The sequence below is a fragment of the Salmo salar genome, chromosome 13 (assembly GCF_965601325.2).
Source record: "Salmo salar chromosome 13, fSalSal1, whole genome shotgun sequence".
NCBI lineage: Eukaryota > Metazoa > Chordata > Actinopteri > Salmoniformes > Salmonidae > Salmo > Salmo salar.
In genome coordinates this window covers 54,357,087-54,381,709 of record NC_138303.1, presented here as the reverse complement: position 1 = coordinate 54,381,709, position 24,623 = coordinate 54,357,087, and the positions used below count along the sequence as shown (strand labels likewise).

General features: G+C 44.0%; 1 protein-coding gene across 9 annotated transcripts in view; it reads left to right on the top strand.

Annotated features, from left to right (window-relative positions):
• LOC106567401 (peripheral-type benzodiazepine receptor-associated protein 1) overlaps positions 1–24,623 on the top strand; it is a 196,810-nt gene that overhangs the window by 105,864 nt on the left and 66,323 nt on the right. For all 9 annotated transcript variants that reach the window (XM_014136586.3, XM_082960200.1, XM_014136590.3 and 6 more), the window contains 2 exons: positions 14,321–14,497; positions 17,944–18,144. In XM_014136586.3, coding sequence (XP_013992061.3) covers positions 14,321–14,497; positions 17,944–18,144 — 378 coding nt within the window. The remainder of the gene's footprint in view (positions 1–14,320; positions 14,498–17,943; positions 18,145–24,623) is intronic.

Genomic DNA, 24,623 nt, shown 5'->3' with positions numbered 1-24,623 from the left:
AACAGGGACAATGTTGGTCAGCTTGAAACATGCTGGGATTACAGACTGTGACAGCTGGTCTGTGCATGCTTTGAGAACGCGTCCTGGTATTCCGTCTGGCCTGGCGACCTTGTGAGCTTTAACATGTTTCAAAGTTTTACTCACATCGGCCATGAATAGCCAGATCACACAGACATCCAAAACAACAGGGGCTTTCACGCAGACTCAGTGTTATATTTCTAGAATCGAGCATGAAACACATTCGCAGTGGAAGAAAAAGAATGTGAGCCCTTTAGAATTACCTGGATTTCTGAATAAATTGGTCATACAATTTCATCTGATCTTCATCTAAGTCACAACAATAGACAAACACAGTCTGCTTAAACTAATAACACACAAACAATTATAATTGTTCATATTATTATTGAACACACCGTGTAAACATTCACAGTATGTGAACCCTTGGATTTAATAACAGGTTGACCCTCCTTTGGCAGCAATAACCTCAACCAAACGTTTTCTGTAGTTGCGGATCAGACCTGCACAACGGTCAGGAGGAATTTTGTACCATTCCTCTTTACAAAAATGTTTCAGTTCCACAATATTCTTGGGATGTCTGGTGTGAACTGCTCTCTTGAGGTCATGCCACAGCATCTCAATCGGGTTGAGGTCAGGACTGACTGGGCCACTCCAGAAGGCATATTTTCTTCTGTTCAAGCCATTCTGTTGATTTACTTCTGTCTTTTGGGTTGTTGTCCTGTTGCATCACCTAACTGCTGTTGAGCTTCAATTGGCAGACAGATAGCCTTACATTCTCCTGCAAAATATCTTGATAAACTTGGGAATTCATTTTTTTATCGATGATAGCAAGCTGTCCAGGCCCTGAGGCAGCAAAGCAGCCCCAAACCATGATGCTCCCTCCACCATAGTTTACAGTTGGGATGAGGTTTTCATGTTGGTGTGCTGTGCCTTTTTCATCCACACATAGTGTTATGTGTTCCTTCCAAACAACACAACTTTAGTTTCATCTGTCCACAGAATATTTTGCGAGTAGCGCTGTGGAACATCCAGGTGCTCTTTTGCGAACTTCAGACATGCAGCAATGTTTTTTTTGGACAGCAGTGGCTTCTTCCATGGTGTCCTCCCATGAACACCATTCTTGTTTAGTGTTTTACGTATTGTAGACTCGTAAACAGAGATGTTATGCATCTTCCAGAGATTTCTGTAAGTCTTTAGCTGACACTAGGATTCTTCTTAACCTCATTGAGCATTCTGCTCTGTTCTCTTGCAGTCATCTTTGCAGGACGGCCACTCCTAGGGAGAGTAGCAACAGTGCTGAAATTTCTCCATTTATAGACAATTTATCTTACCGTGGACTGACTTTTAGAGATACTTTTGTAACCCTTTCCAGCTTTATACAAAAGCGCCCTGGTAATGGGATTCCACCTTCCTCTTATATTGTCTTTTTGCATGTTTGATGTCTCGTCGGAGGTCATAGCAGGCTTTCTTGTATTTGTCCATATCTGTGTCACGTTTCTTGTAAGTGGTAGCTCTAGCCTTTAGCGTAGTGCAGATATTTCTTGAAAATCAATGTTTTTTTGGTTTGGATATCATTTTACATTTACATTTTAGTCATGTAGCAGACGCTCTTATCCAGAGCGACTTACAGTAGTGAATGCATACATTTCATTTAATTTCATGCATTTCTTTCTTTTATTTTTTTTTTCTATTTTTCTATGCACTTATAGATGAAGGCTGTGACTGATGTGGTAAACTCTTCAATGCTATCAGATGAATCCCGGAACATATCCCAGTCTGTACTAGCAAACAGTCTTATAGCCTCGCGTCTGCTTTATTGGACCACTTACGTACTGAGCGCATCAGTGTTACTTCCTGTTTGAGTGTTTGTTTGTAAATGGGAAGCAGGAGAATAGAGTTGTGTCAGATTTGCCGAAGAGAGGACGAGGGAGGGCCTTTAATACGCTTCTGTGGGTAAAAATAAAAGTTGTCTAGACTTTTAGCGCTCCTAGTAGTGCAGAAGAAGTGAGGTAGAACGGTTTTATGTCTACCCGCATTAAAGTCTCCAGTTTCTGTTTGTTTAGTCTCCGGTTTCTTGTTTGTTTATGGCCCCATACATTTCGTTGGGTGCCAAAGTGGTGTTGGCTTGTGGAGGGATGTAGACAGCCGTGATAATTACAGATGATAATTCTCTTGGTAAATAAAAATGTATGCAGCTTACCATGAGGTTTTCTATATCAGGTGAGCAAAAGCTTGAGATTTCCTTCACACTGGAAGCAGTGCACCAGTTGTTGTTTATTAACAAGACGGCCTCAGGACATACCCGTGGCCGTCGGATCGTACTGCTGCATGGAGAAACCACTGAGTTCTACGTACATAGAGGCATCCAGTCACGTCTATGCAAGGTATATAATATTGCAGTTTTTCAAGTCTCTCTGATAGGAGACTCTCGAACAAAGCTCGTCCATCTTATTCTCTAGTGACTGGCCATTTGCCAATAGAACGGAAGGGAGTGCCGGCCGATTTTCTCTTTGTCTCAGTCTCACCTGGATGCCGGCTCGTCTACCCCATCTACGCCTGTGGCGTTTTGGTAGCCCATGAAACAAAGGAATTGGTTCCGGTATGAACAAGGGAACAGGTGAGTCTGAGATGAAGTCGTATTTGAAGTCGATATCGAGGTTAGTAACTTGATCTGATGTCCAGAAGTGATTGGCGGTCATACACTGAGTATAGAAAACATTAAGAACACCTGCTCTTTCCATGACATAGACTAACCAGGTGAAAGCTATGATTCCTTATTGATGTCACTTGTTAAATCCACTTCAATCATTGTAGATGAAGGGAGGAGGCAGGTTAAATATGGATTTTTAAGCCTTGAGACAATTTAGACATGGATTGTGTATGTGTTCAATTCAGAGGGTGAATGGGCAAGACAAAAGATTGAAGTGCCTTTGAACAGTGTATGGTAGTAGGTGCCAGGCGCACCAGTTTGTGTCGACCTGCAAGACTGCTGGGTTTTTCACGCTCAACAGTTTCCCGTGTGTATCAAGAATGGTCCACCACTCAAAGGACATCCAGGCAACTTGACACAACTATGGGAATCATTGGAGTCAACATGGGGGGCCTGCATCCCTGTGGAACGCTTTCAAGTCCATGCCCTGAAGAATTGATTCTGTACTGAGGGCAAAAAGCGTGTTCCTAATGTTTGGTACAGTGGGGGGAAAAGTATTTGATCCCCTGCTGATTTTGTACGTTTGCCCACTGATAAAGAAAGGATCAATCTATAATTTTAATGGTAGGTTTATTTGAACAGTGAGAGACAGAATAACAACAAAAATATCCAGAAAAACACATGTCAAAAATGTTATAAATTGATTTGCAAGTTAATGAGGGAAATAAGTATTTGACGCCCTCTCAATCATAAAGATTTCTGGCTCCCAGGTGTCTTTTATACAGGTAACGAGCTGAGATTAGGAGCACACTCTTAAAGGGAGTGCTCCTAACCGCAGCTTGTTACCTGTAAAAAAGACACCTGTCCACAGAAGCAATCGATCAATCAGATTCCAAACTCTCCACCATGGCCAATACCAAAGAGCTCTCCTAGGATGTCAGGGACAAGGTTGTAGACCTACACAAGGCTGGAATGGGCTACAAGACCATCGCCAAGCAGCTTGGTGAGAAGGTGACAACATTTGGTGCGATTATTCGCAAATGGAAGAAACACAAAAGAACTGTCAATATCCTTCGGCCTGGGGCTCCATGCAAGATCTCACCTCGTGGGGTTGCAATGATCATGAGAACGGTGAGGAATCAGCCCAGAACTACACGGGAGGATCTTGTCAATGATCTCAAGGCAGCTTGGACCATAGTCACCAAGAAAACAATTTGTAACACACTACGCCGTGAAGGACTGAAATCCTGCAGCGCCCGCAAGGTCCCCCTGGTCAAGAATACATACACATGCCCGTCTGAAGTTTGCCAATGAACATCTGAAAGATTCAGAGGGCAACTGGTGAAAGTGTTGTGGTCAGATGAGACCAAAATGGAGCTCTTTGGCATCAACTCAACTCGCCGTGTTTGGAGGAGGAGGAATGCTGCCTAGTGGCTCAAGAAGAAGCACATTAAGGTCCTGGAGTGGCCTAGCCAGTCTCCAGACCTTAATCCCATAGAAAATCTGTGGAGGGAGCTGAAGGTTCGAGTTGCCAAACGTCAGCCTCGAAACCTTAATGACTTGGAGAAGATCTGCAAAGAGTAGTGGGACAAAATCCCTCCTGAGATGTGTGCATACCTGGTGGCCAACTACAAGAAACAAAAAAATCCAGAAAAAACGCATGTCAAAAATGTTATAAATTGATTTACATTTTAATGAGGGAAATAAGTATTTGGCCCCCTCTCAATCAGAAAGATTTCTGGCTCCCAGGTGTCTTTTATACAGGTAACGAGCTGAGATTAGGAGCACACTCTTAAAGAGAGTGCTCCTAATCTCAGCTCTTTACCTGCGTCGCTTCCTCTTGCGAATAACTTGGATGTCGGCCCTGTCGGGTGTTTGGAGAATGTCATGTGAGTCTTGCTTGTTGTTGAAAAAATCTTTGTCAAATCCGAGGTGAGTGATCGCTGTCCTGATGTCCAGAAGCTCTTTTCTGCCGTAAGATACGGTTGCAGAAACATTATGTACAAAAATAAGTTACAAATAACGCGAAAAAACCCCACATAATAGCACAATTGGTTTGGCCCCCGTAAAACTGCTGCCATTTCTTCCAGCGCCATTTTGGACAATTTATCTTGTCCTTGGCCTATATCCCAGTCTTACTTTGGTGCAGGTCATGTTGTTCTTCACATTACCGGCTCTGGTAAACACACACTATATCAAATACAATCAACGTTTATTTGTCACATGCACGGTATACAAAAGGTGTAAACGGTAGAGTGAAATGGTTACTTTCATAGTGGAGTCTTTAGTTTAGACAACTATCTAGCTAGCTAAACAATTACCCATAATCCCAACTCATACTACCTTGCACCATGCATGAATCTGCAGGTAGCTGAAGCTAAACAACTAGGTTCAATGTTTGCTAGTTGGCTAACTGTAGGCTATAACTAGCCATGCAAATGGCTATCTGAGATGTGAATAATATTACTACACAGATCATATGCGTAACATTAGCTAGCGAGCCAGCCAGCTAACGTTAGCCATCTAACTAACAGTGCTCTTTAATTTTCAATGACTTTCTGACAAAATTAGAAATGTATGATATCTGAAAATGTAGCTAGACTTTTACCTATATACATGGATGAACGCTTCTCCCTCTCTGTCATGGATGCCATGGTTGCCCTTAGTTTGAAAATGTAATCCAGGGACAGGTGTTTTATACAACAACCTTCTGTGTTTTCTTTTAAACTCTCTCCTCATTTGGGGCTCCCAAGTAATGCAGCGGTCTAAGACACTGCATCTCAGTGCTAGAGGCGTCACTACAGACCCTGGTTTGAGTCCAGGCTGTATCACAACCAGCTGTGATTGGGAGTCCCATAGGGCGGTGCACAATTGGCCCAACGTCGCCCGGGTTAGGGTTTATTATAAATCATTATAAATAAGAATTTGTTATTAACTGACTTGCCAAGTTAAATAAATGTTAAATAAAAAAATCTTTCTGCTTTCACCAGGCATTCCACTGATTTCAAAACTCGGTCAACTTCTTCTGTAAATCGGGGATTTCCTCATCGTCTGAGTCCGATAGAGTCAGCATGGCACGATTGTCCTCAAGAAAGTAGTCCATCACAACTTTTCCCCACTGATCTTTGTCGATAGAGCCTGTTAACATCTCTGGGCTAGGTGGGACATTAGCGTCCCACTCTATTCAACAGCCAGTGGAATCGCGTGGCGCGAAATACAAATACCTCAAAAATGCTATAACTTCAATTTCTCAAACATATGACTATTTTATACCATTTGAAAGATAAGACTCTCGTTAATCCAACCACGTTGTCTGATTTCAAAAAGGCTTTACAGTGAAAGCAAAACATTAGCTTATGTCAGGAGAGTACACAGCCAAAAATAATCACACAGCCATTTTCAAAGCAAGCATATATGTCACAAAAACCCAAACCACAGCTAAATGCAGCACTAACCTTTGATGATCTTCATCAGATGACACTCCTAGGACATTATGTTATACAATACATGCATGTTTTGTTCAATCATGTTCATATTTATATCAAAAAACAGCTTTTTACATTAGCATGTGATATTCAGAACTAGCATACCCACCGAAAACATCCGGTGAATTTACTAAATTACTCATGATAAACGTTGACAAAATACATAACAATTATTTTAAGAATTATAGATACAGAACTCCTTTATGCAAACGCTATGTCAGATTTTAAAATAGCTTTTCGGCGAAAGCACATTTTGCAATATTCTGAGTACATAGCTCAGCCATCATGGCTAGATAATTTGACACCCACCAAGTTTGGGGCAACCTAAACTCAGAATTACTATTAGAAAAATTGGATTACCTTTGCTGTTCTTCGTCAGAATGCACTCCCAGGACTTCTACTTCAACAACAAATGTTGTTTTGGTTCCAAATAATCCATAGTTATATCCAAATACCTCCGTTTTGTTCGTGCGTTCAGGTCACTATCCGAAGAATAACGCGCGAGTGCATTTTGTGACAAAAAAATTCAAGGTATTCCTTTACAGTACTTAGAAGCATGTCAAACGCTGTTTAAAATACATTTTTGTGCTATTTTTCTCGTAAAATAGCGATAATATTCCAACCGGACAATGTTCATTCATTCATAGAGTGAAAGAAAAAAATGGAGAAGTCTTGTGAACGCGCATCTCAGTCTCACTGTCCCCAGGCAGGCCACTTACAAACTCTGCTACTGTACTTTGCCCAGAGACAGGAGACGCGTCATTCCGCTTTCTGAACACTTTAGAGAGCCAATGGAAGCCTTAGAAAGTGTCACGTAACAGCACAGATGCTGTAATTTCGATAGAGATGCAACAGAAGGACTACAAATTGTCAGACAGGCCACTTCCTGCATGGAATCTTCTCAGGTTTTTGCCTGCCATATGAGTTCTGTTATACTCACAGACACCATTCAAACAGTTTTAGAAACTTTAGAGTGTTTTCTATCCAAATCTAGTAATTATATGCATATTCTCATTTCTGGGCAAGAGTAGTAACCAGTTGAAATCGGGTACGTTTTTTATCCGGCCGTGAAAATACTGCCCCCTAGCCCAGACAGGTTAACTTAACGGCAGCAATGTTGAGAGCAGTAGCAAAAATATTATCTTTCAGAAAAAGCTGTGGTAGAAAGGATTATCTACACATACTGAGCAGCTCATGTTATAGACAGAAGCATGCTACATGGCAGACCAATCTGAACTCATCTCTCGGCTTGTCCAGCCCATCAATTATCTCAGCCAATCATGGCTAGTGGGAAGGTTCCTGTATTTTTCAGTGGCTAAACCAACTAGGCTACTATTTAACAATTGTATTTGTATTTACAGATTGCATACACGTTTGTTATTAAGGCACATGAAAGTTCACATGTGCCAAAAGGCATTTATGCCCAAAATACGCATTTTGATAAATAAAAAATGTATAAAATAATAAGTTCAAAATCCTCTCATGAGAAGTATTGACATGCGACATATGCCTAGCTACTTGAAACAGGTCACATATTGGTTGATGGGTAAAAACAATCCCTTTCAGCATAGTGAAGTTATATACACTGCTCAAAAAAATAAAGGGAACACTTAAACAACACAATGTAACTCCAAGTCAATCACACTTCTGTGAAATCAAACTGTCCACTTAGGAAGCAACACTGATTGACAATAAATGTCACATGCTGTTGTGCAAATGGAATAGACAACAGGTGGAAATTATAGGCAATTAGCAAGACACCCCCAATAAAGGAGTGGTTCTGTAGGTGGGGACCACAGACCACTTCTCAGTTCCTATGCTTCTTGGCTGATGTTTTGGTCACTTTTGAATGCTGGCGGTGCTTTCACTCTAGTGGTAGCATGAGACGGAGTCTACAACCCACACAAGTGGCTCAGGTAGTGCAGCTCATCCAGGATGGCAGATCAATGCGAGCTGTGGCAAGAAGGTTTGCTGTGTCTGTCAGCGTAGTGTCTAGAGCATGGAGGCGCTACCAGGAGACAGGCCAGTACATCAGGAGACGTGGAGGAGGTCGTAGGAGGGCAACAACCCAGCAGCAGGACCGCTACCTCCGCCTTTGTGCAAGGAGGAGCACTGCCAGAGCCCTGCAAAATGACCTCCAGCAGGCCACAAATGTGCATGTGTCTGCTCAAACGGTCAGAAACAGACTCCATGAGGGTGGTATGAGGGCCCGACGTCCACAGGTGGGGGTTGTGCTTACAGCCCAACACTGTGCAGGACGTTTGGCATTTGCCAGAGAACACCAAGATTGGCAAATTCGCCACTGGCGCCCTATGCTCTTCACAGATGAAAGCAGGTTCACACTGAGCACGTGAAAGACGTGACAGAGTATGGAGACGCCGTGGAGAACGTTCTGCTGCCTGCAACATCCTCCAGCATGACCGGTTTGGCGGTGGGTCAGTCATGGTGTGGGGTGGCATTTCTTTGGGGGCCGCACAGCCCTCCATGTGCTCGCCAGAGGTAGCCTGACTGCCATTAGGTACCAAGATGAGATCCTCAGACCCCTTGTGAGACCATATTCTGGTGCGGTTGGCCCCGGGTTCCTCCTAATGCAAGACAATGCTAGACCTCATGTGGCTGGAGTGTGTCAGCAGTTCCTGCAAGAGGAAGGCATTGATGCTATGGACTGGCCCGCCCGTTCCCCAGACCTGAATCCAATTGAGCACATCCTGGGACATTACATTTACATTACATTTAAGTCATTTAGCAGACGCTCTTATCCAGAGCGACTTACAAATTGGTGCATTCACCTTATGATATCCAGTGGAACAACCACTTTACAATAGTGCATCTAAATCTTTTAAGGGGGGGGGGGGGGGGTAGTTAGAAGGATTACTTTATCCTATCCTAGGTATTCCTTAAAGAGGTGGGGTTTCAGGTGTCTCCGGAAGGTGGTGATTGACTCCGCTGTCCTGGCGTCGTGAGGGAGCTTGTTCCACCATTGGGGTGCCAGAGCAGCGAACAGTTTTGACTGGGCTGAGCGGGAACTGTGCTTCCTCAGAGGTAGGGGGGCCAGCAGGCCAGTGGTGGATGAACGCAGTGCCCTTGTTTGGGTGTAGGGCCTGATCAGAGCCTGAAGGTATGGAGGTGCCGTTCCCTTCACAGCTCCGTAGGCAATCACCATGGTCTTGTAGCGGATGCGAGCTTCAACTGGAAGCCAGTGGAGAGAGCGGAGGAGCGGGGTGACGTGAGAGAACTTGGGAAGGTTGAACACCAGACGGGCTGCGGCGTTCTGGATGAGTTGTAGGGGTTTAATGGCACAGGCAGGGAGCCCAGCCAACAGCGAGTTGCAGTAATCCAGACGGGAGATGACAAGTGCCTGGATTAGGACCTGCGCCGCTTCCTGTGTGAGGCAGGGTCGTACTCTGCGAATGTTGTAGAGCATGAACCTACAGGATCGGGTCACCGCCTTGATGTTAGTGGAGAACGACAGGGTGTTGTCCAGGATCACGCCAAGGTTCTTAGCACTCTGGGAGGAGGACACAAGGGAGTTGTCAACCGTGATGGCGAGATCATGGAACGGGCAGTCCTTCCCCGGGAGGAAGAGCAGCTCCGTCTTGCCGAGGTTCAGCTTGAGGTGGTGATCCGTCATCCACACTGATATGTCTGACAGACATGCAGAGATGCGATTCGCCGCCTGGTTATCAGAAGGGGGAAAGGAGAAGATTAATTGTGTGTCGTCTGCATAGCAATGATAGGAGAGACCATGTGAGGATATGACAGAGCCAAGTGACTTGGTGTATAGCGAGAATAGGAGAGGGTCTAGAACAGAGCCCTGGGGGACACCAGTGATGAGAGCGCATGGTGCGGAGACAGATTCTCGCCACGCCACCTGGTAGGAGCGACCTGTCAGGTAGGACGCAATCCAAGCGTGGGCCGCGCCGGAGATGCCCAACCCGGAGAGGGTGGAGAGGAGGATCTGATGGTTCACAGTATCAAAGGCAGCAGATAGGTCTAGAAGGATGAGAGCAGACGAGAGAGAGTTAGCTTTAGCAGTGCGGAGAGCCTCCGTGACACAGAGAAGAGCAGTCTCAGTTGAATGCCCAGTCTTGAAACCTGACTGATTAGGATCAAGAAGGTCATTCTGAGAGAGATAGCAGGAGAGCTGGCCAAGGACGGCACGTTCAAGAGTTTTGGAGAGAAAAGAAAGAAGGGATACTGGTCTGTAGTTGTTGACATCGGAGGGATCGAGTGTAGGTTTTTTCAGAAGGGGTGCAACTCTCGCTCTCTTGAAGACGGAAGGGACGTAGCCAGCGGTCAAGGATGAGTTGATGAGCGAGGTGAGGTAGGGGAGAAGGTCTACAGAAATGGTCTGGAGAAGAGAGGAGGGGATAGGGTCAAGTGGGCAGGTTGTTGGGCGGCCGGCCGTCACAAGACGCGAGATTTCATCTGGAGAGAGAGGGGAGAAAGAGGTCAAAGCACAGGGTATGGCAGTGTGAGCAGGACCAGCGGTGTCGTTTGACTTAGCAAACGAGGATCGGATATCGTCAACCTTCTTTTCAAAATGGTTGACGAAGTCATCCGCAGAGAGGGAGGAGGGGGGGGGGGGGGAGGAGGATTCAGGAGGGAGGAGAAGGTAGCAAAGAGCTTCCTAGGGTTAGAGGCAGATGCTTGGAATTTAGAGTGGTAGAAAGTGGCTTTAGCAGCAGAGACGGAAGAGGAGAATGTAGAGAGGAGGGAGTGAAAGGATGCCAGGTCCGCAGGGAGGCGAGTTTTCCTCCATTTCCGCTCGGCTGCCCGGAGCCCTGTTCTGTGAGCTCGTAGTGAGTCGTCGAGCCACGGAGCAGGAGGGGAGGACCGAGCCGGCCTGGAGGATAGGGGACAGAGGAAATCAAAGGATGCAGAGAGGGAGGAGAGGAGGGTTGAGGAGGCAGAATCAGGAGATAGGTTGGAGAAGGTTTGAGCAGAGGGAAGAGATGATAGGATGGAAGAGGAGAGAGTAGCGGGAGAGAGAGAGCGAAGGTTGGGACGGCGCAATACCATCCGAGTAGGGGCAGAGTGAGAAGTGTTGGATGAGAGCAAGAGGGAAAAGGATACAAGGTAGTGGTCGGAGATTTGGAGGGGAGTTGCAATGAGATTAGTGGAAGAACAGCATCTAGTAAAGATGAGGTCAAGCATATTGCCTGCCTTGTGAGTAGGGGGGGAAGGTGAGAGGGTGAGGTCAAAAGAGGAGAGGAGTGGAAAGAAGGAGGCAGAGAGGAATGAGTCAAAGGTAGACGTGGGGAGGTTAAAGTCACCCAGAACTGTGAGAGGTGAGCCATCTTCAGGAAAGGAACTTATCAAGGCGTCAAGCTCATTGATGAACTCTCCAAGGGAACCTGGAGGGCGATAAATGATAAGGATGTTAAGCTTGAAAGGGCTGGTAACTGTGACAGCATGGAATTCAAATGAGGAGATAGACAGATGGGTCAGGGAAGAAAGAGAGAATGTCCACTTGGGAGAGATGAGGATTCCAGTGCCACCACCCCGCTGGCTCGATGCTCTAGGGGTATGCGAGAACACGTGGGCAGACGAAGAGAGAGCAGTAGGAGTAGCAGTGTTATCTGTGGTAATCCATGTTTCCGTCAGCGCCAGGACATCATGTCTCGTTCCATCCACCAACGCCACGTTGCACCACAGACTGTCCAGGAGTTGGCAGATGCTTTAGTCCAGGTCTGGGAGGAGATCCCTCAGAAGACCATCCGCCACCTCATCAGGAGCATGCCCAGGCGTTGTAGGGAGGTCATACAGGCACGTGGAGGCCACACACACTACTGAGCCTCATTTTGACTTGTTTTAAGGACATTACATCAAAGTTGGATCAGCCTGTAGTGTGGTTTTCCACTTTAATTTTGAGTGTGACTCCAAATCCAGACCTCCATGGGTTGATAAATTGGATTTCCATTGATTATTTTTGTGTGATTTTGTTGTCAGCACATTCAACTATGTAAAGAAAAAAGTATTTAATAAGATTATTTCTTTCATTCAGATCTAGGATGTGTTGTTTAAGTGTTCCCTTTATTTTTTTGAGCAGTATATTAAACTTTGCATGGTGTATCAATACACCTAGTCACAACAAAGATACAGGTGTCCTTCCTATCTTATTTGCCGCAGAGGAATGAAACCACTCACGGATTTCACCATGAGGCCAATGGTGACTTTAAAACAGTTTGAGTTTATTGGCTGTGATAGGAGAAAACTGAGGATGGATCAACAACATTGTAATAATACTAACATAAATGACAAAGTGAAAAGAAGGAAGCCTGTACACAATAAAGCATATTCCAAAACATGCATCCTGTTTGCAATAAGACATGTGGCAAAGAAATTAACTTTTTGTCCTGAATACAAAGCTCTATGTTTCGGCAAACACAACACATCACTGAGTACCACTCTTAATATTTTCAAACATGGTAGTCATGTTAATCATGTTATGGGTATGCTTGTCATCGGCAAGGACTAGGGAGTTTTTTAAGCATAAAAATAAATAGAGTAAAACTAAGCACAGGCAAAATCCTGGTTCTTTCCAACAGACACTGCGAGACCAATTCACCTTTCAGCAGGACAATAATCTAAAACACAAGGCCAAGTATACTCCGGAGTGTCTTACCAAGATGACATTAAATGTTCCTGAGTGGCCTAGTTACAGTTTGGACTTAAATCTGCTTGAAAAGCTATGGCAAGACATGAAAAGCAATGATCAACAACCACTTGACAGAGCTTGAAGAATTGTGTGGTCTGAGGCAGGCGTTAGATCACGAGGGTTTTCAAGTGCAACGTTAACAATGATGGTTTTTGGAAACAGATCAGAGATTTAACGATGCTCCAACAAAAGTTTGAACGATTAACTTAGCCTTAAGATGCTTTTGGGAAACCGGCCCCAGGTCATTCCTGTGTGATGAAAGCTAAGATTTGTACCATTCTGCACTTGTAAAACTACACAGCTGTCTTGTATACTTTGTCTGGACTGTATGAATATTCACTCAGAACCAAAGAAAACAGGGACTATAGTATTCAGAGGAAGAGATTCCCCCTGCCCAGACGATTAACTCCCCCATCCCCCTCTACCACATTTGGGCTAATCAGCCACATTAGTCCAGTGTGCCACCTGTACAACCACCTGTTTGTACACAGGCCACCAGGCCCGCAGCCCATTGGCTACCTCAGTATTACACACAGCACCTGTTCACCAGCCTGAGAGAGAAAGACCCTTTCTCTATCCCTCTCTATCCCTCTCACCCTCCCTCTCTCTCCCTCTCCCTTTTCTTCTCCCCCTCTTTCCCCTTTCCCATAGACAGCAAAAACAATACAAATAAAGCCTCAATCAATGAAAAATGAGAGGGACCTTTAAGAATGCCAAAGCTAGTTCTTCAGCTATTATATTTGACTTCATTATAAGGGCACAAGGCGAGACCCAGATGCAGACACGGGAGGCAGATGGTTTGAGTCTTTGATATTTATTAAATCATTCCAAAAGGGGTAGGCAAGAGAATGGTCATGGACATGCAAAAGGTCAAAACCAGTTCAGAGTCCAGGAGGTACAGAGTGGCAGGCGGGCTCGAGGTCAGGGCATGCAGAATTGTCAGGCAGGCGGGTACGGAGTCCAGAAAACAGGCAAGGGTCAAAACCGGGAGGACTAGCAAAAAGAGAATAGAAGCAGGAGTACGGGAAAACACGCTGGATGACTTGAACATACAAGACACAGAGAGACAGGGAACACAGGGATAAATACACCAGGGAAGATAAGCGACACCTGGAGGGGGTGGAGACAATCACAAGGACAGGTGAAACAGATCAGGGTGTGACATTCATAACAATTGGACAGGGCTGATTTATATATAATATTATTTATAGACTGTCTTTGATATTTAAAACACTTTGAAATGCCAGTTAGGCTTGGCTCGCTTAACTGCTGCTCACACAGACAGAATGTGGACGATTTTCTTATTGTGATTAAGATTGTTTTGTGAGTGAGAGTTGGAACCTTGAACGACTTGCAAATATGAGCAAATAGACAGCTGAAAAACAATCCTTTCTGAGAGGGTCAAGGGGTATAAGTATACGTTTGTGATGAAAAGTCCTTCTTACAATTCCATTTTCCATCTGCTTTGTGTTGACCCTTAACCTCTAACCCCTCCCCTCTGTCCAGGTGAACGCCCCAGCTCCGGTGCGGCCAGGGGCGGTGGAGCAGTACAAGAGGGCGTTTGCCCGTCAGAGAGCCCGTGACCTGGCACAGCATGCAGATACATTGCTCTACAAGGACAAGGAGATTGCCGCCCTGCAGCAGGAGTGTAGGCAGCTGGAGACCCGTCTGGGCACAGCCAAGGTACTCCACACCATAGAAATAGAATCAGAATACCCATTCTAGTATCTGTACTTCTATACCCAATTCAGGTGCAGAACACTCTTTCAATACCAATCTAATGTTTGTGTTTGAGATCGACTACTTTGCAGTCTGACTGTGCAGAATCACTGATGTAAAAATCACCTTGGCTTGCTGATGCTAATCTCATGACACACTGAACATTTCAGTAATAACCTATTATCTAACACTAGCAGTCTGCCCACTAAAGGCTCTCTGTATCATCCATTGTAGTCAGTCCTATTCACTAATCTCATCAAAGGACTAAAATGCCTCAGGTTTGCCCTCTGCTGGTCTGGTTGGTCACTGCTCTTGATAACCCTCTAAGCCTGAACTAGTGACTGAGCTGTACTGATACAGATGTGTAGATAGAGAGACCACCCTCTCCTCATGACCTGATTTAAATTACTCCTCTCTATGCCCATCTGTGACTAAGAGCTCATTTTCTTGGTCTGAATATCTGCTGGGAGTACTACTACTGAGGGAATCCCAGGATGAGCTGTGGACTGAGTTGATGGTGATGATCAGTGGCGGACTTACCATTAGACAGAAGAGGCAATTGCTTCAGGCCTCACATCTACAATATCCGTAGAGTATGACCTTTCCTCACAAAGGAAGTGGTATATGTCCTAATCCAGGCACTTGTCATCTCCCGTCTAGACTACTGCAACTCTCTTTTGGCTGGGCTCCCCGCTTGTGCCATCAAACCCCTGCAACATATCTGGACTTCCAGTGCACACGGTGAAAAACGCAGCTGCTTCTCTATGGGACCAAACTATTTCCAATGTTTTTAATTTAAAAGTTTTCAAAGTTTAAAACATAGCGATCGCATCGTAAATGGAAGCAGCTGAAGTTTGAATCCCGTGAGGGTGAAATACAGTCAATAGACAGAATTGTCAGGGATTGTTTGGCGAGTAATCTGGCTAGCCTAGCTATAACATTACATTAGTTGGCTATCTAACGTTACCTTGAGCAGCAATAACAGAACCATATGGACACCGGTAGAAATCTACACAGTGGTGAGAAAAGCATGGAGCCGAATTTATCAAAGAAAGAAAGTGCCAATAGCATTGCTAATCTCATGACAGAGATGAAATGGAAAAAAAGATAAGAAATGAAGCTGAGTATTGAAAAATTGATGAGTAGTAAAGTTGACAGCTTACGTGCATCTTTGCAGAAAGCCATTTAGGATAATCATACAGCTTTGCTGACTCAACTGGAGAATAACAACAAGCAGCTACAAGACCACATAGCTCTTGAAGTTGGACGTCTGGAGTCCCGTGTAGAATACCTAGAATCTGGGAGAATAGGCGCTGCCAAAACAAAGTTCGACCCAGACATGTCAATCATAGTGGCATGTCTGCCAGCTGATGAAAACGAGGACCTAATCTCCAAAGTGAACCAGTTGATATCGGTAGGCCTAGGCTTCGAAACAGAGGTGATTGCAGTTGAGAGGGAAAGATCCCGGGGTTGTGAAGTTGGAGTGTCGGTCCGTAAAGGAGAAAGTGGCTCTGTTACGGAAAAAACAAAAGCTGCGAGACCATCCTGATTATAATAAAGTCTTCCTTCGATCAGCCAAGTCCCGCACGATCGCCTTATAGAACTGAACTTCAAGACACTGCTGAGAGAAATACCAGGAGGAAAGGATTGTTTTGTCATGGGAAGCGGACGGGTCATGAAACGAGAACAACCAGAGGGACAACACGGACAAGGACATGGGGGTGGACAGACCTACTACATACTGAGGGGCTTCCCATCCCCGACAAGATTCAATTTCAATAGCACATTGGAATGTTAACGGATGGACTACATTGAACAACACATTACGAATAATGGTACTAAAATCCTTAAACCCAGACATTATCTCAATAAATGAAAAGCATTTGCGTCGGCACGAAACTGTTGATATTGAAGGATATGTATGGTATGGTCACAGCAGAAACACTCACATGATTCTGGGGGAGTGGGAATATGTGTAAAGTCTGATATAATGAAAGCATATAAAATTGAAATTATCGATAAAGCCATAGAAGGAATTATTGGTTTGCGCTTGGAACATAGGGAGTCAGATTATTGTTTTGTTTTCATGCTATTTCATGCTAGCCCAGTCAAAGCTCTTCTCTGTACTGGCACCCCAATGGTGGAACAAGCTTCCCCCTAAAGTCAGGAAAGCGGAGCCCCTGCCCATCTTTCTAAAACATCTGAAACCTTATCTCTTTGAATAGTATTTTAAATATCTCTCATGGCGTCTCCACTTGAGGTCCCCCCATGCTCCACTCGAGGCCCCCCAACCCCCCACCCCCCCGACAAACAACCCGCTATAGTGGGCTGCTGGGAGTTTTTTTTTGCCTGGCCACTGTGCCCAGGTTAGTAAGGCCACATTGTTGACAGAAAAGGCCTCAAAAAAAGTGAATGAATCCATACAGCCAAGTAATAATTCATCATAGATCAATAATTTATTTCCATACATATTTTTCATATCAATGTTAAAATAATCCAGTTTTTTCTCATAATAGTAGAAACAAGTGTCATTAATCACCCACAGACTGGTTAATAATAATGGACTATTCCACGTGCATTGTTTCACGCAATATGATTGCAAATGTGACTTTCATTGAAATTAAGCTACAGCAATGAGGCACTTTCAGAGTGGGGCAGAGAAAATACATTTTTATTTTAACTGAAGTTAACCTTTACCTAAGTTAACAGTTCTTTAGTAAAAAGACAGGCGCTGCTGATAATACTGCCATCTTGTCGAAGCAGAGGAGATGTATGTTTAGCCCATGTATCTCATGCTGTCTGGCAAAAAGAGTATGGCATGTCATATTCTTTTTGGCCAGACAGTATCAGATATATGGGCTACATATAGTAAGACAGAGGGGCGCTGTTTCCCTCGCATGGATGCTTTCTCCGGTGAGATAGTTTCGGCCACTTACGAATTGAAAGAAAGTTGGCAGGTGCACATTGCACTGTTAGGATGCTGGAATTATTTTGGATGAACGTGCGAAGGTAACCTACTTTTTGTAGTGATTTGTGTGTCATTCAGATGAAAACATCATGAATGGTTGTGTTCATGGCACATTAAAAGGTAATACATTTTTACAGTTAAATTACATATCGTTACTCTAAAACCCATACAAAATGTGTGTGGGGGTGCTCAGACTGGCCGCTGCCTGGGGCCTCGAAGTCACTAAGTGTGCCCCTTGTGATGATAATACTGAGGATGATGATGGGAGTGTCAGTATGTTCACCGGTGTTTAACCCCACCAGAGCCTGATGCATCACTTTATAATAATGTGACTAAGACAAGAGGGAGAGAGACATTGTTTTCCCAGCCTGAGCGGAAAAGTCCTCAAGCGTTACAAGGAATTGTTTCACATATCTTTGACATATGTGTGTGTGTGTTGCAGGGCTGCCCTGTCCCGTCGGGCGTGGTGGAGTTTGAGAGGCTGCTGAGGGAGTCCCAGAAGGAGGTGCTGAGGCTCCAGAGGCAACTGTCAGTCTCCTCCTCCAGAGTCACCTCTAAGGAGACCTTCTCTAAAGGAACCTCCTGCAGGGAGCACAACGGCCACGACAGGCCCTGCACACCTGAGGAGAAGAGGAAAGAGAATGTAAGGACTGGAACTATTTAATAATATAATAAATACCATTTAGCAGACGCTTTTATCTAAAGCGACTAACAGTCATTCGTGCATGGCCCCAACACTGCCCCCTGTTGATGGTAAAGAGCACTACATCAGAGCGGTATAGGAACGGAAGACCTTTTGCCCTGTTAGAAAGAGAACTCAAAGCAATGGACCTGGGTTCAAAAACATTTAAAAATTATTTTGAATGCTTTAGCTGTACCTGATTGAGCTTGCCTGTTGCGATGTAACCAATAGAAAACTCTTAAATGTACAAACCATACCCACCTGGCACCAGAGATACTTTTGAGGAGATGGGAAACTCCATTGGTATCATGTTAATGCCCATTGTGTACTTTACCCGTACGTTGTCAATGGCCCACGCAGTGCATTTTGGGTACACTCTGACAATGAGATCTCTCCTTCAAGGCATCAATGGGAGTCAATTGGGCGCTAGCACAAAATCAAAACATGAGCACAAATTGAACAAGAAGCTCAACATTACAAATCTTTTCCAGGATTTGAGGTAATTAACATGTTCTCTGTATTATCGTATAGCTTTAAAGTCGTGACATTACGTACTTTTGAGGAAAATATGCCGACTTCTCGACTCACCCTGACTTTTAGAAGGGATTGCGTGACGATTAGCTCATCAACCGCGTGACGCAGCATGACAACGCAAAGGCGACTGGTGGACAGTCTGCTGGGCACAGCGTAATACTTTTGTCCGTTAATTTCCCACTGGGATTCTTATCCTCTCTGGGCTAGGCGGGACGAATTCGTCCCACCTATGTAACAGCCAGTTGAATCCTGTGGCGCGATTTTCAAAACCTTTGAAATGCTATTACTTCAATTTCTCAAACATATGACTATTTTACAGCTATTTAAAGACAAGACTCTCGTTAATCTAACCACACTGTCCGATTTCAAAAAGGCTTTACAACGAAAGCAAAACATTAGATTATGTCAGCAGAGTACCAAGCCAGAAATAATCAGACACCCATTTTTCAAGCTAGCATATAATGTCACAAAAACCCAGAAGACAGCTAAATGCAGCACTAACCTTTGATGATCTTCATCAGATGACAATCCTAGGACATTATGTTATACAATACATGCATGTTTTGTTCAATCAAGTTCATATTTATATCAAAAACCCGCTTTTTACATTAGCATGTGACGTTCAGAACTAGCATACCCCCGCAAACTTCCGGGGAATTCGCTAACAATTTACTAAATTACTCACGATAAACGTTCACAAAAAGCATAACAATTATTTTAAGAATTATAGATACAGAACTCCTCTATGCACTCGATATGTCCGATTTTAAAATAGCTTTTTGGTGAAAGCACATTTTGCAATATTCTAAGTACATAGCCCAGGCATCACGGGCTAGCTATTTAGACACCCGGCAAGTTTAGCACTCACCAATATCAGATTTACTATTATAAAAGTTTGATTACCTTTTGTTGTCTTCGTCAGAATGCACTCCCAGGACTGCTACTTCAATAACAAATGTTGGTTTGGTCCAAAATAATCCATTGTTATATCCGAATAGCGGCGTTTTGTTCGTGCGTCCCAGACACTATCTGAAATGGTAAATCAGGGTCGCGCGCATGGCGCAATTCGTGACAAAAAAAATCTAAATATTCCATTACCGTACTTCGAAGCATGTCAACCGCTGTTTAAAATCCATTTTTATGCCATTTTTCTCGTAAAAAAGCGATAATATTCCGACCGGGAATGTCCATTTAGCTAAACAGAGGAAAGTCAACAAAGCTTTCGGTCGACGCGGGCACGAGCCTGAGTCTCACAGTACTGTAACCAGCCACTACCCAAACGCGCTACTTTTTTTCAGCCAGAGCCTGCAAAGCCACGATTCTGCTTTTTACCGCCTTCTGAGACCCTATGGCAGCCGTAGGAAGTGTCACGGGACAGCTAAGATCCTCACTCTTCAATAAACAGAGACAAGAAGAACGACACCTTGTCAGACAGGCCACTTCCTGCATGAAACCTTCTCAGTTTTTTGCCTGCCAAATGAGTTCTGTTATACTCACAGACACCATTCAAACAGTTTTAGAAACTTTAGGGTGTTTTCTATCCATATGTAATAAGTATATGCATATTCTAGTTACTGGGTAGGAGTGGTAACCAGATTAAATCGGGTACGTTTTTTATCCGGCAGTGTAAATACTGCCCCCTAGCCCTAACAGGTTAACTCCTCCTTTTCTAATATCTCTGCTGGCACTTCAAGCAGGCTAAAGCAAATTATAAAATTATTAGAAATATTTAAAATGGTATATTCCCACCTTATATTAGTCATTAGGATCTTATAAAAACATTTGTACAAATCAAATTGTATTTGTCACATGCGCCGAATACCACAGGTGTAGACCTTACCGTGAAATGTTTACTTATAAGCCCTTAACAAACAATGAAGTTAAGAAAATAGAGTAAAGAAAATGTTTACTAAATATTAAAATAAATAAAAAAGGACCACAATAAAATAACAATAATGGTGCTATATACAGGGGGTAACGGTACTGAGTCAATGTGTGAGGGTACAGGTTTGTCGAGGTAATTTGTTCATGTATGTAACACTCTTCTTCGTCTGAAGATATAGAGAAGTCATTGTCGGAGAAAGTGGACCAATACGCAGTGGGGTTATGTGCACTCATCTTCTTTTTATTTAATGGACAAGAAGGAGAACCAAAATAAACACGCACACAAAGAAACCACAACTATTCACAGGCTGGTAAGGCACAAGGCTATACACAGAACAATCTCCCACAAAGTACTCAACAAACACACACCTATATATAGGACTCTCAATCAGAGGCAACTAGAAAACACCTGCCTCCAATTGAGAGTCCAACCCCAATTAACAAAACATAGAAATACGAAAGACTAGACAGAACATAGAAATACACTAACATAGAACAGTGCCCAAAAACCCCCGGAATACATAAATCAAATACCCTACTAAACAAACCACCACCCCGAACCACATAAAACAAATACCCTTCTGCCACGTCCTGACCAAACTACAATACAAATACTCCCTCTACTGGTCAGGACGTGACAATGTAGGTAGGGGTAAAGTGACTATGCATAGATAATAAACAGCAAGTAGCAGCAGTGTAAAAACAAAGGGGTGGGGGGGTCAATACAAATAGTCCAGGTAGCCATTTGATTAATTGTTCAGCAGTCTTATGGTTTGGGGGTAGAAGCTGTTAAGGAGCCTTTTGCCAGGTCTCTGACCTCCCTATAGGCTGTCTCATCGTTGTCGGTGATCAGGCCTACCACCGTTGTGTCATCAGCAAACTTAATGATGGTATTGGAGTCGTGCTTGGCCACGCAGTCTTGGGTGAACAGGGAGTACAGGAGGGGACTAAGCACGCACCCCTAAAGGACCCCCGTGTTGAGGAAAAAATAGCACAAGCAATATGTATAACCTAGAAGTACCCACCCAGATGTAACTGCCAATCTAAGTACTATTTATCTCCAAACACCACATTTTGCTTCCAGTGTGCTTCCGTCCAGATGTTGAGGTTTAAACCATCCAGCTGCTGTGGAATGAGTACAGTGCTGCAGCATTTCCCAAAAGGCAGCACAGCGCGAGGCTGAGTGTGCGGTGACGTGACGCAGCGTGTTTAGGGCCAAGTTTGAGATTAGGCTGAAGCTGACTGACTGACACGGACCGGGTCATGTCTTTTCATTACGAGGGGTGGATGGATAGATATAATAGCTCTCTGAGCTGTGCTGTGCTGTGCTGTACTCTCAGGGTTATGCTGATAGAGCTGACTACAGTAATCTGCCTGACTGCCAGGGGACGTAATGAGATGATTCCCTGTCTTGAACTTGGGCCTGATTTAGAGACACAAGTCACACGCTCCCTCTGCTCTCTCTGCAACACTAATGACTAAAGAGTTCTTAGAAATAGTTAATTTCCTCTCACTCACTACACTACACCCAGATGTGACGGCAGGATAAACCAGATGTCATGAAATGTTCACATTTTGGTTGCAGACTCAATTTAATAAGATGTAAATATATAAATTAATAAAAAACTTTGGTTTAAAAAGAAAAACATCTTAAGACATGCATTTCAAGACATTAATTATCTTATTTATCTATGTATTGTATGACAACATAAAGTTAGAGTCAAAATTCACTTTGCTCTTTGCAGTTTAGATGAGAATGCTGGTTCTGGTAATCTGTCATTTTTGTGACACACACATACACACAGAGTGACACACACATGCACGCACACCACAGAAAGGGACCATGTTGTGTGGCTGTCCACTCTAATCCCCTTCAACAACAGAATGGTACAGTCCAGTAATCCTCTCTCTGTTGCCGTGGTAGCAGTGAGAGGGTTTTGGATGGTAGGTAACGTTAAGACTCCAGCCGACTCTCCTACCAAACACTTTCCTAGCCGATCACCCGCCTCGCCCTGCCTTGCCCCTGCTCTGGATAATTGGGGGCCGGGGAAAGCCTTGACGTTGCCACAGATCACTGGAGAGGGGTAGGTTGTATTTGGTGGGGGTGTGTGAGGGTGTGTGTTGGTGCCTTTATGTCCCAGTAACTCTGTTTGTGGTTAACCTTGTAGTATACCCCCTAGGTACTGTAGGACTCTAAGCTAGACAGGACGGTTTCAGGAGAAATAATCAGACGTATCTAGCACTTTGCAGAATAATCATCAAAGTGCAATATAGTTAAGGTTTAAGAAATCTAGATATGATAAGTCTTTGAAACGGGCAAGTGAAAATGTCATCAGAGGAGAAGATTACCATAGCCCGCTGCCTGTAGCTTCAGCTTGGCTGCTCTGTTAGCGTTACGTGTTCTCTATGTTGTTATTGCACATGATGAGTCCCAACTAAGTGGATTTCTTCTGCAGATCTAATATCGCTGTTACGTTTCAATATGCATTTCACTAAAAATCCCACGGCCGAGGCCTACTTGTGGAGTCACAGTGACGCCTTTCTCTTAAACCTGTTTTGGAACGGTCAGTCAGATATTTCAGATCCCAGATGTGGGAATTTAGACAGCAGCCAGCAGCATATCGTCCATGAATTAGTGACCGCCTGGCCAGGATTGCGGACAAAGCAGCATTATGATATCAGTATGGCATCGATGATGATACGTAGCTGTATTAAAACAGAAAACCAAACCAGCAGCCAGGCCAATCCAATCCATTTAAGGTGCTTTTAAAAAGAAGTGATCCAGTTACCTGTTTCAGTAGTCCTCCACAGGGATTACACCAATGTGCTTATTGCACCCTATCCAGGCCCAGGGCTCTGCTGACTGAATGGGATGTGACACTGCTGCTGTAAGCATGGACCTGGCCTAGTGTACCTTAACCTAGAGTATAAATCTATGGTATATTTAGTGTGTACAGTATGTCCATGTACAGTAGCATGGACCTGGCCTTCCATACTCTACCCATAGTATGCATAGACTAAACATATATTTTGTGTAAAGAAAGTGTACCCAAACATTCTTCAGCCCAGGTGCTCGACTGAGGGACTTGAAAATCAAGTAAAAACATTCCTCACCTCAGGACACTTCAGGGTGAATATCAAGGAAAATAAAGAAAAGTCACTGTTTCTGCATAGATCTGATGATTTATTTATGGGACATACAAACAGGACCGTCTGTAGTTTATGTGTAGTTTTATGCATAGTATATGCTTTATTAGTTACCAATGTTCTTCTGGCATCCTGAACCAGGGCTGACTGAATGGGTTCTTTTGACACTACTGCAGTAAGCATTGACCTGGCTTACTGTATGGATGGACTACACCTATAGGATGTGTATGGTGCTTTAGTAAGAATGGAGCTATAGTATGTGTAGGTTGAACAGTGTGTTCCTTAGTAAGCATGGACCTGCTCTACTGTCCCTCAGTATCCATTAAATAAACCTAGTGTAGTGGGCATGTGCTATTGAAAGCATGAGCCATGCTTTAGGTCGATGCGCTTTAGTATGCTGTAGTCCAAGTATGAATCAGGCCTTGTGTGACGTTTTATAGGCTGTCCGTTTAGCCATGGACCGGGCCTTGTGTTGCATTGTCCATGTCGTATGTGTGTAGGCATAGTGCACGTCATGCTTTAGGAAGCACGGATCCAGGCTACTGCTAGTAGGCATATTGTATAGTTTACCCGCTCAGTAGATATGAACTAGGCTTTTTGTGCAGTTGTTTTATAGTTAATAAACGACTGGTTTGATAACCTCAGGCTATGCCTTGTGCTGTGTCAGGTAAAGTAGTGTATGTGTGGTCCAGAGATGGTTGCCAAGGCCAGGTGTTTGTTGTGTAATCATGGACCACTCCTGTGGCTTCATGTGGCTGGACACTGAGTTAGGCGGAATTCATGGTTCACAGCCTATTATTACAACTTCACAAGCCTCATCTAATTGGCTTTTATCGAGGCACGGACGTGATGTCAGAATAGACTGCAGACTAGTA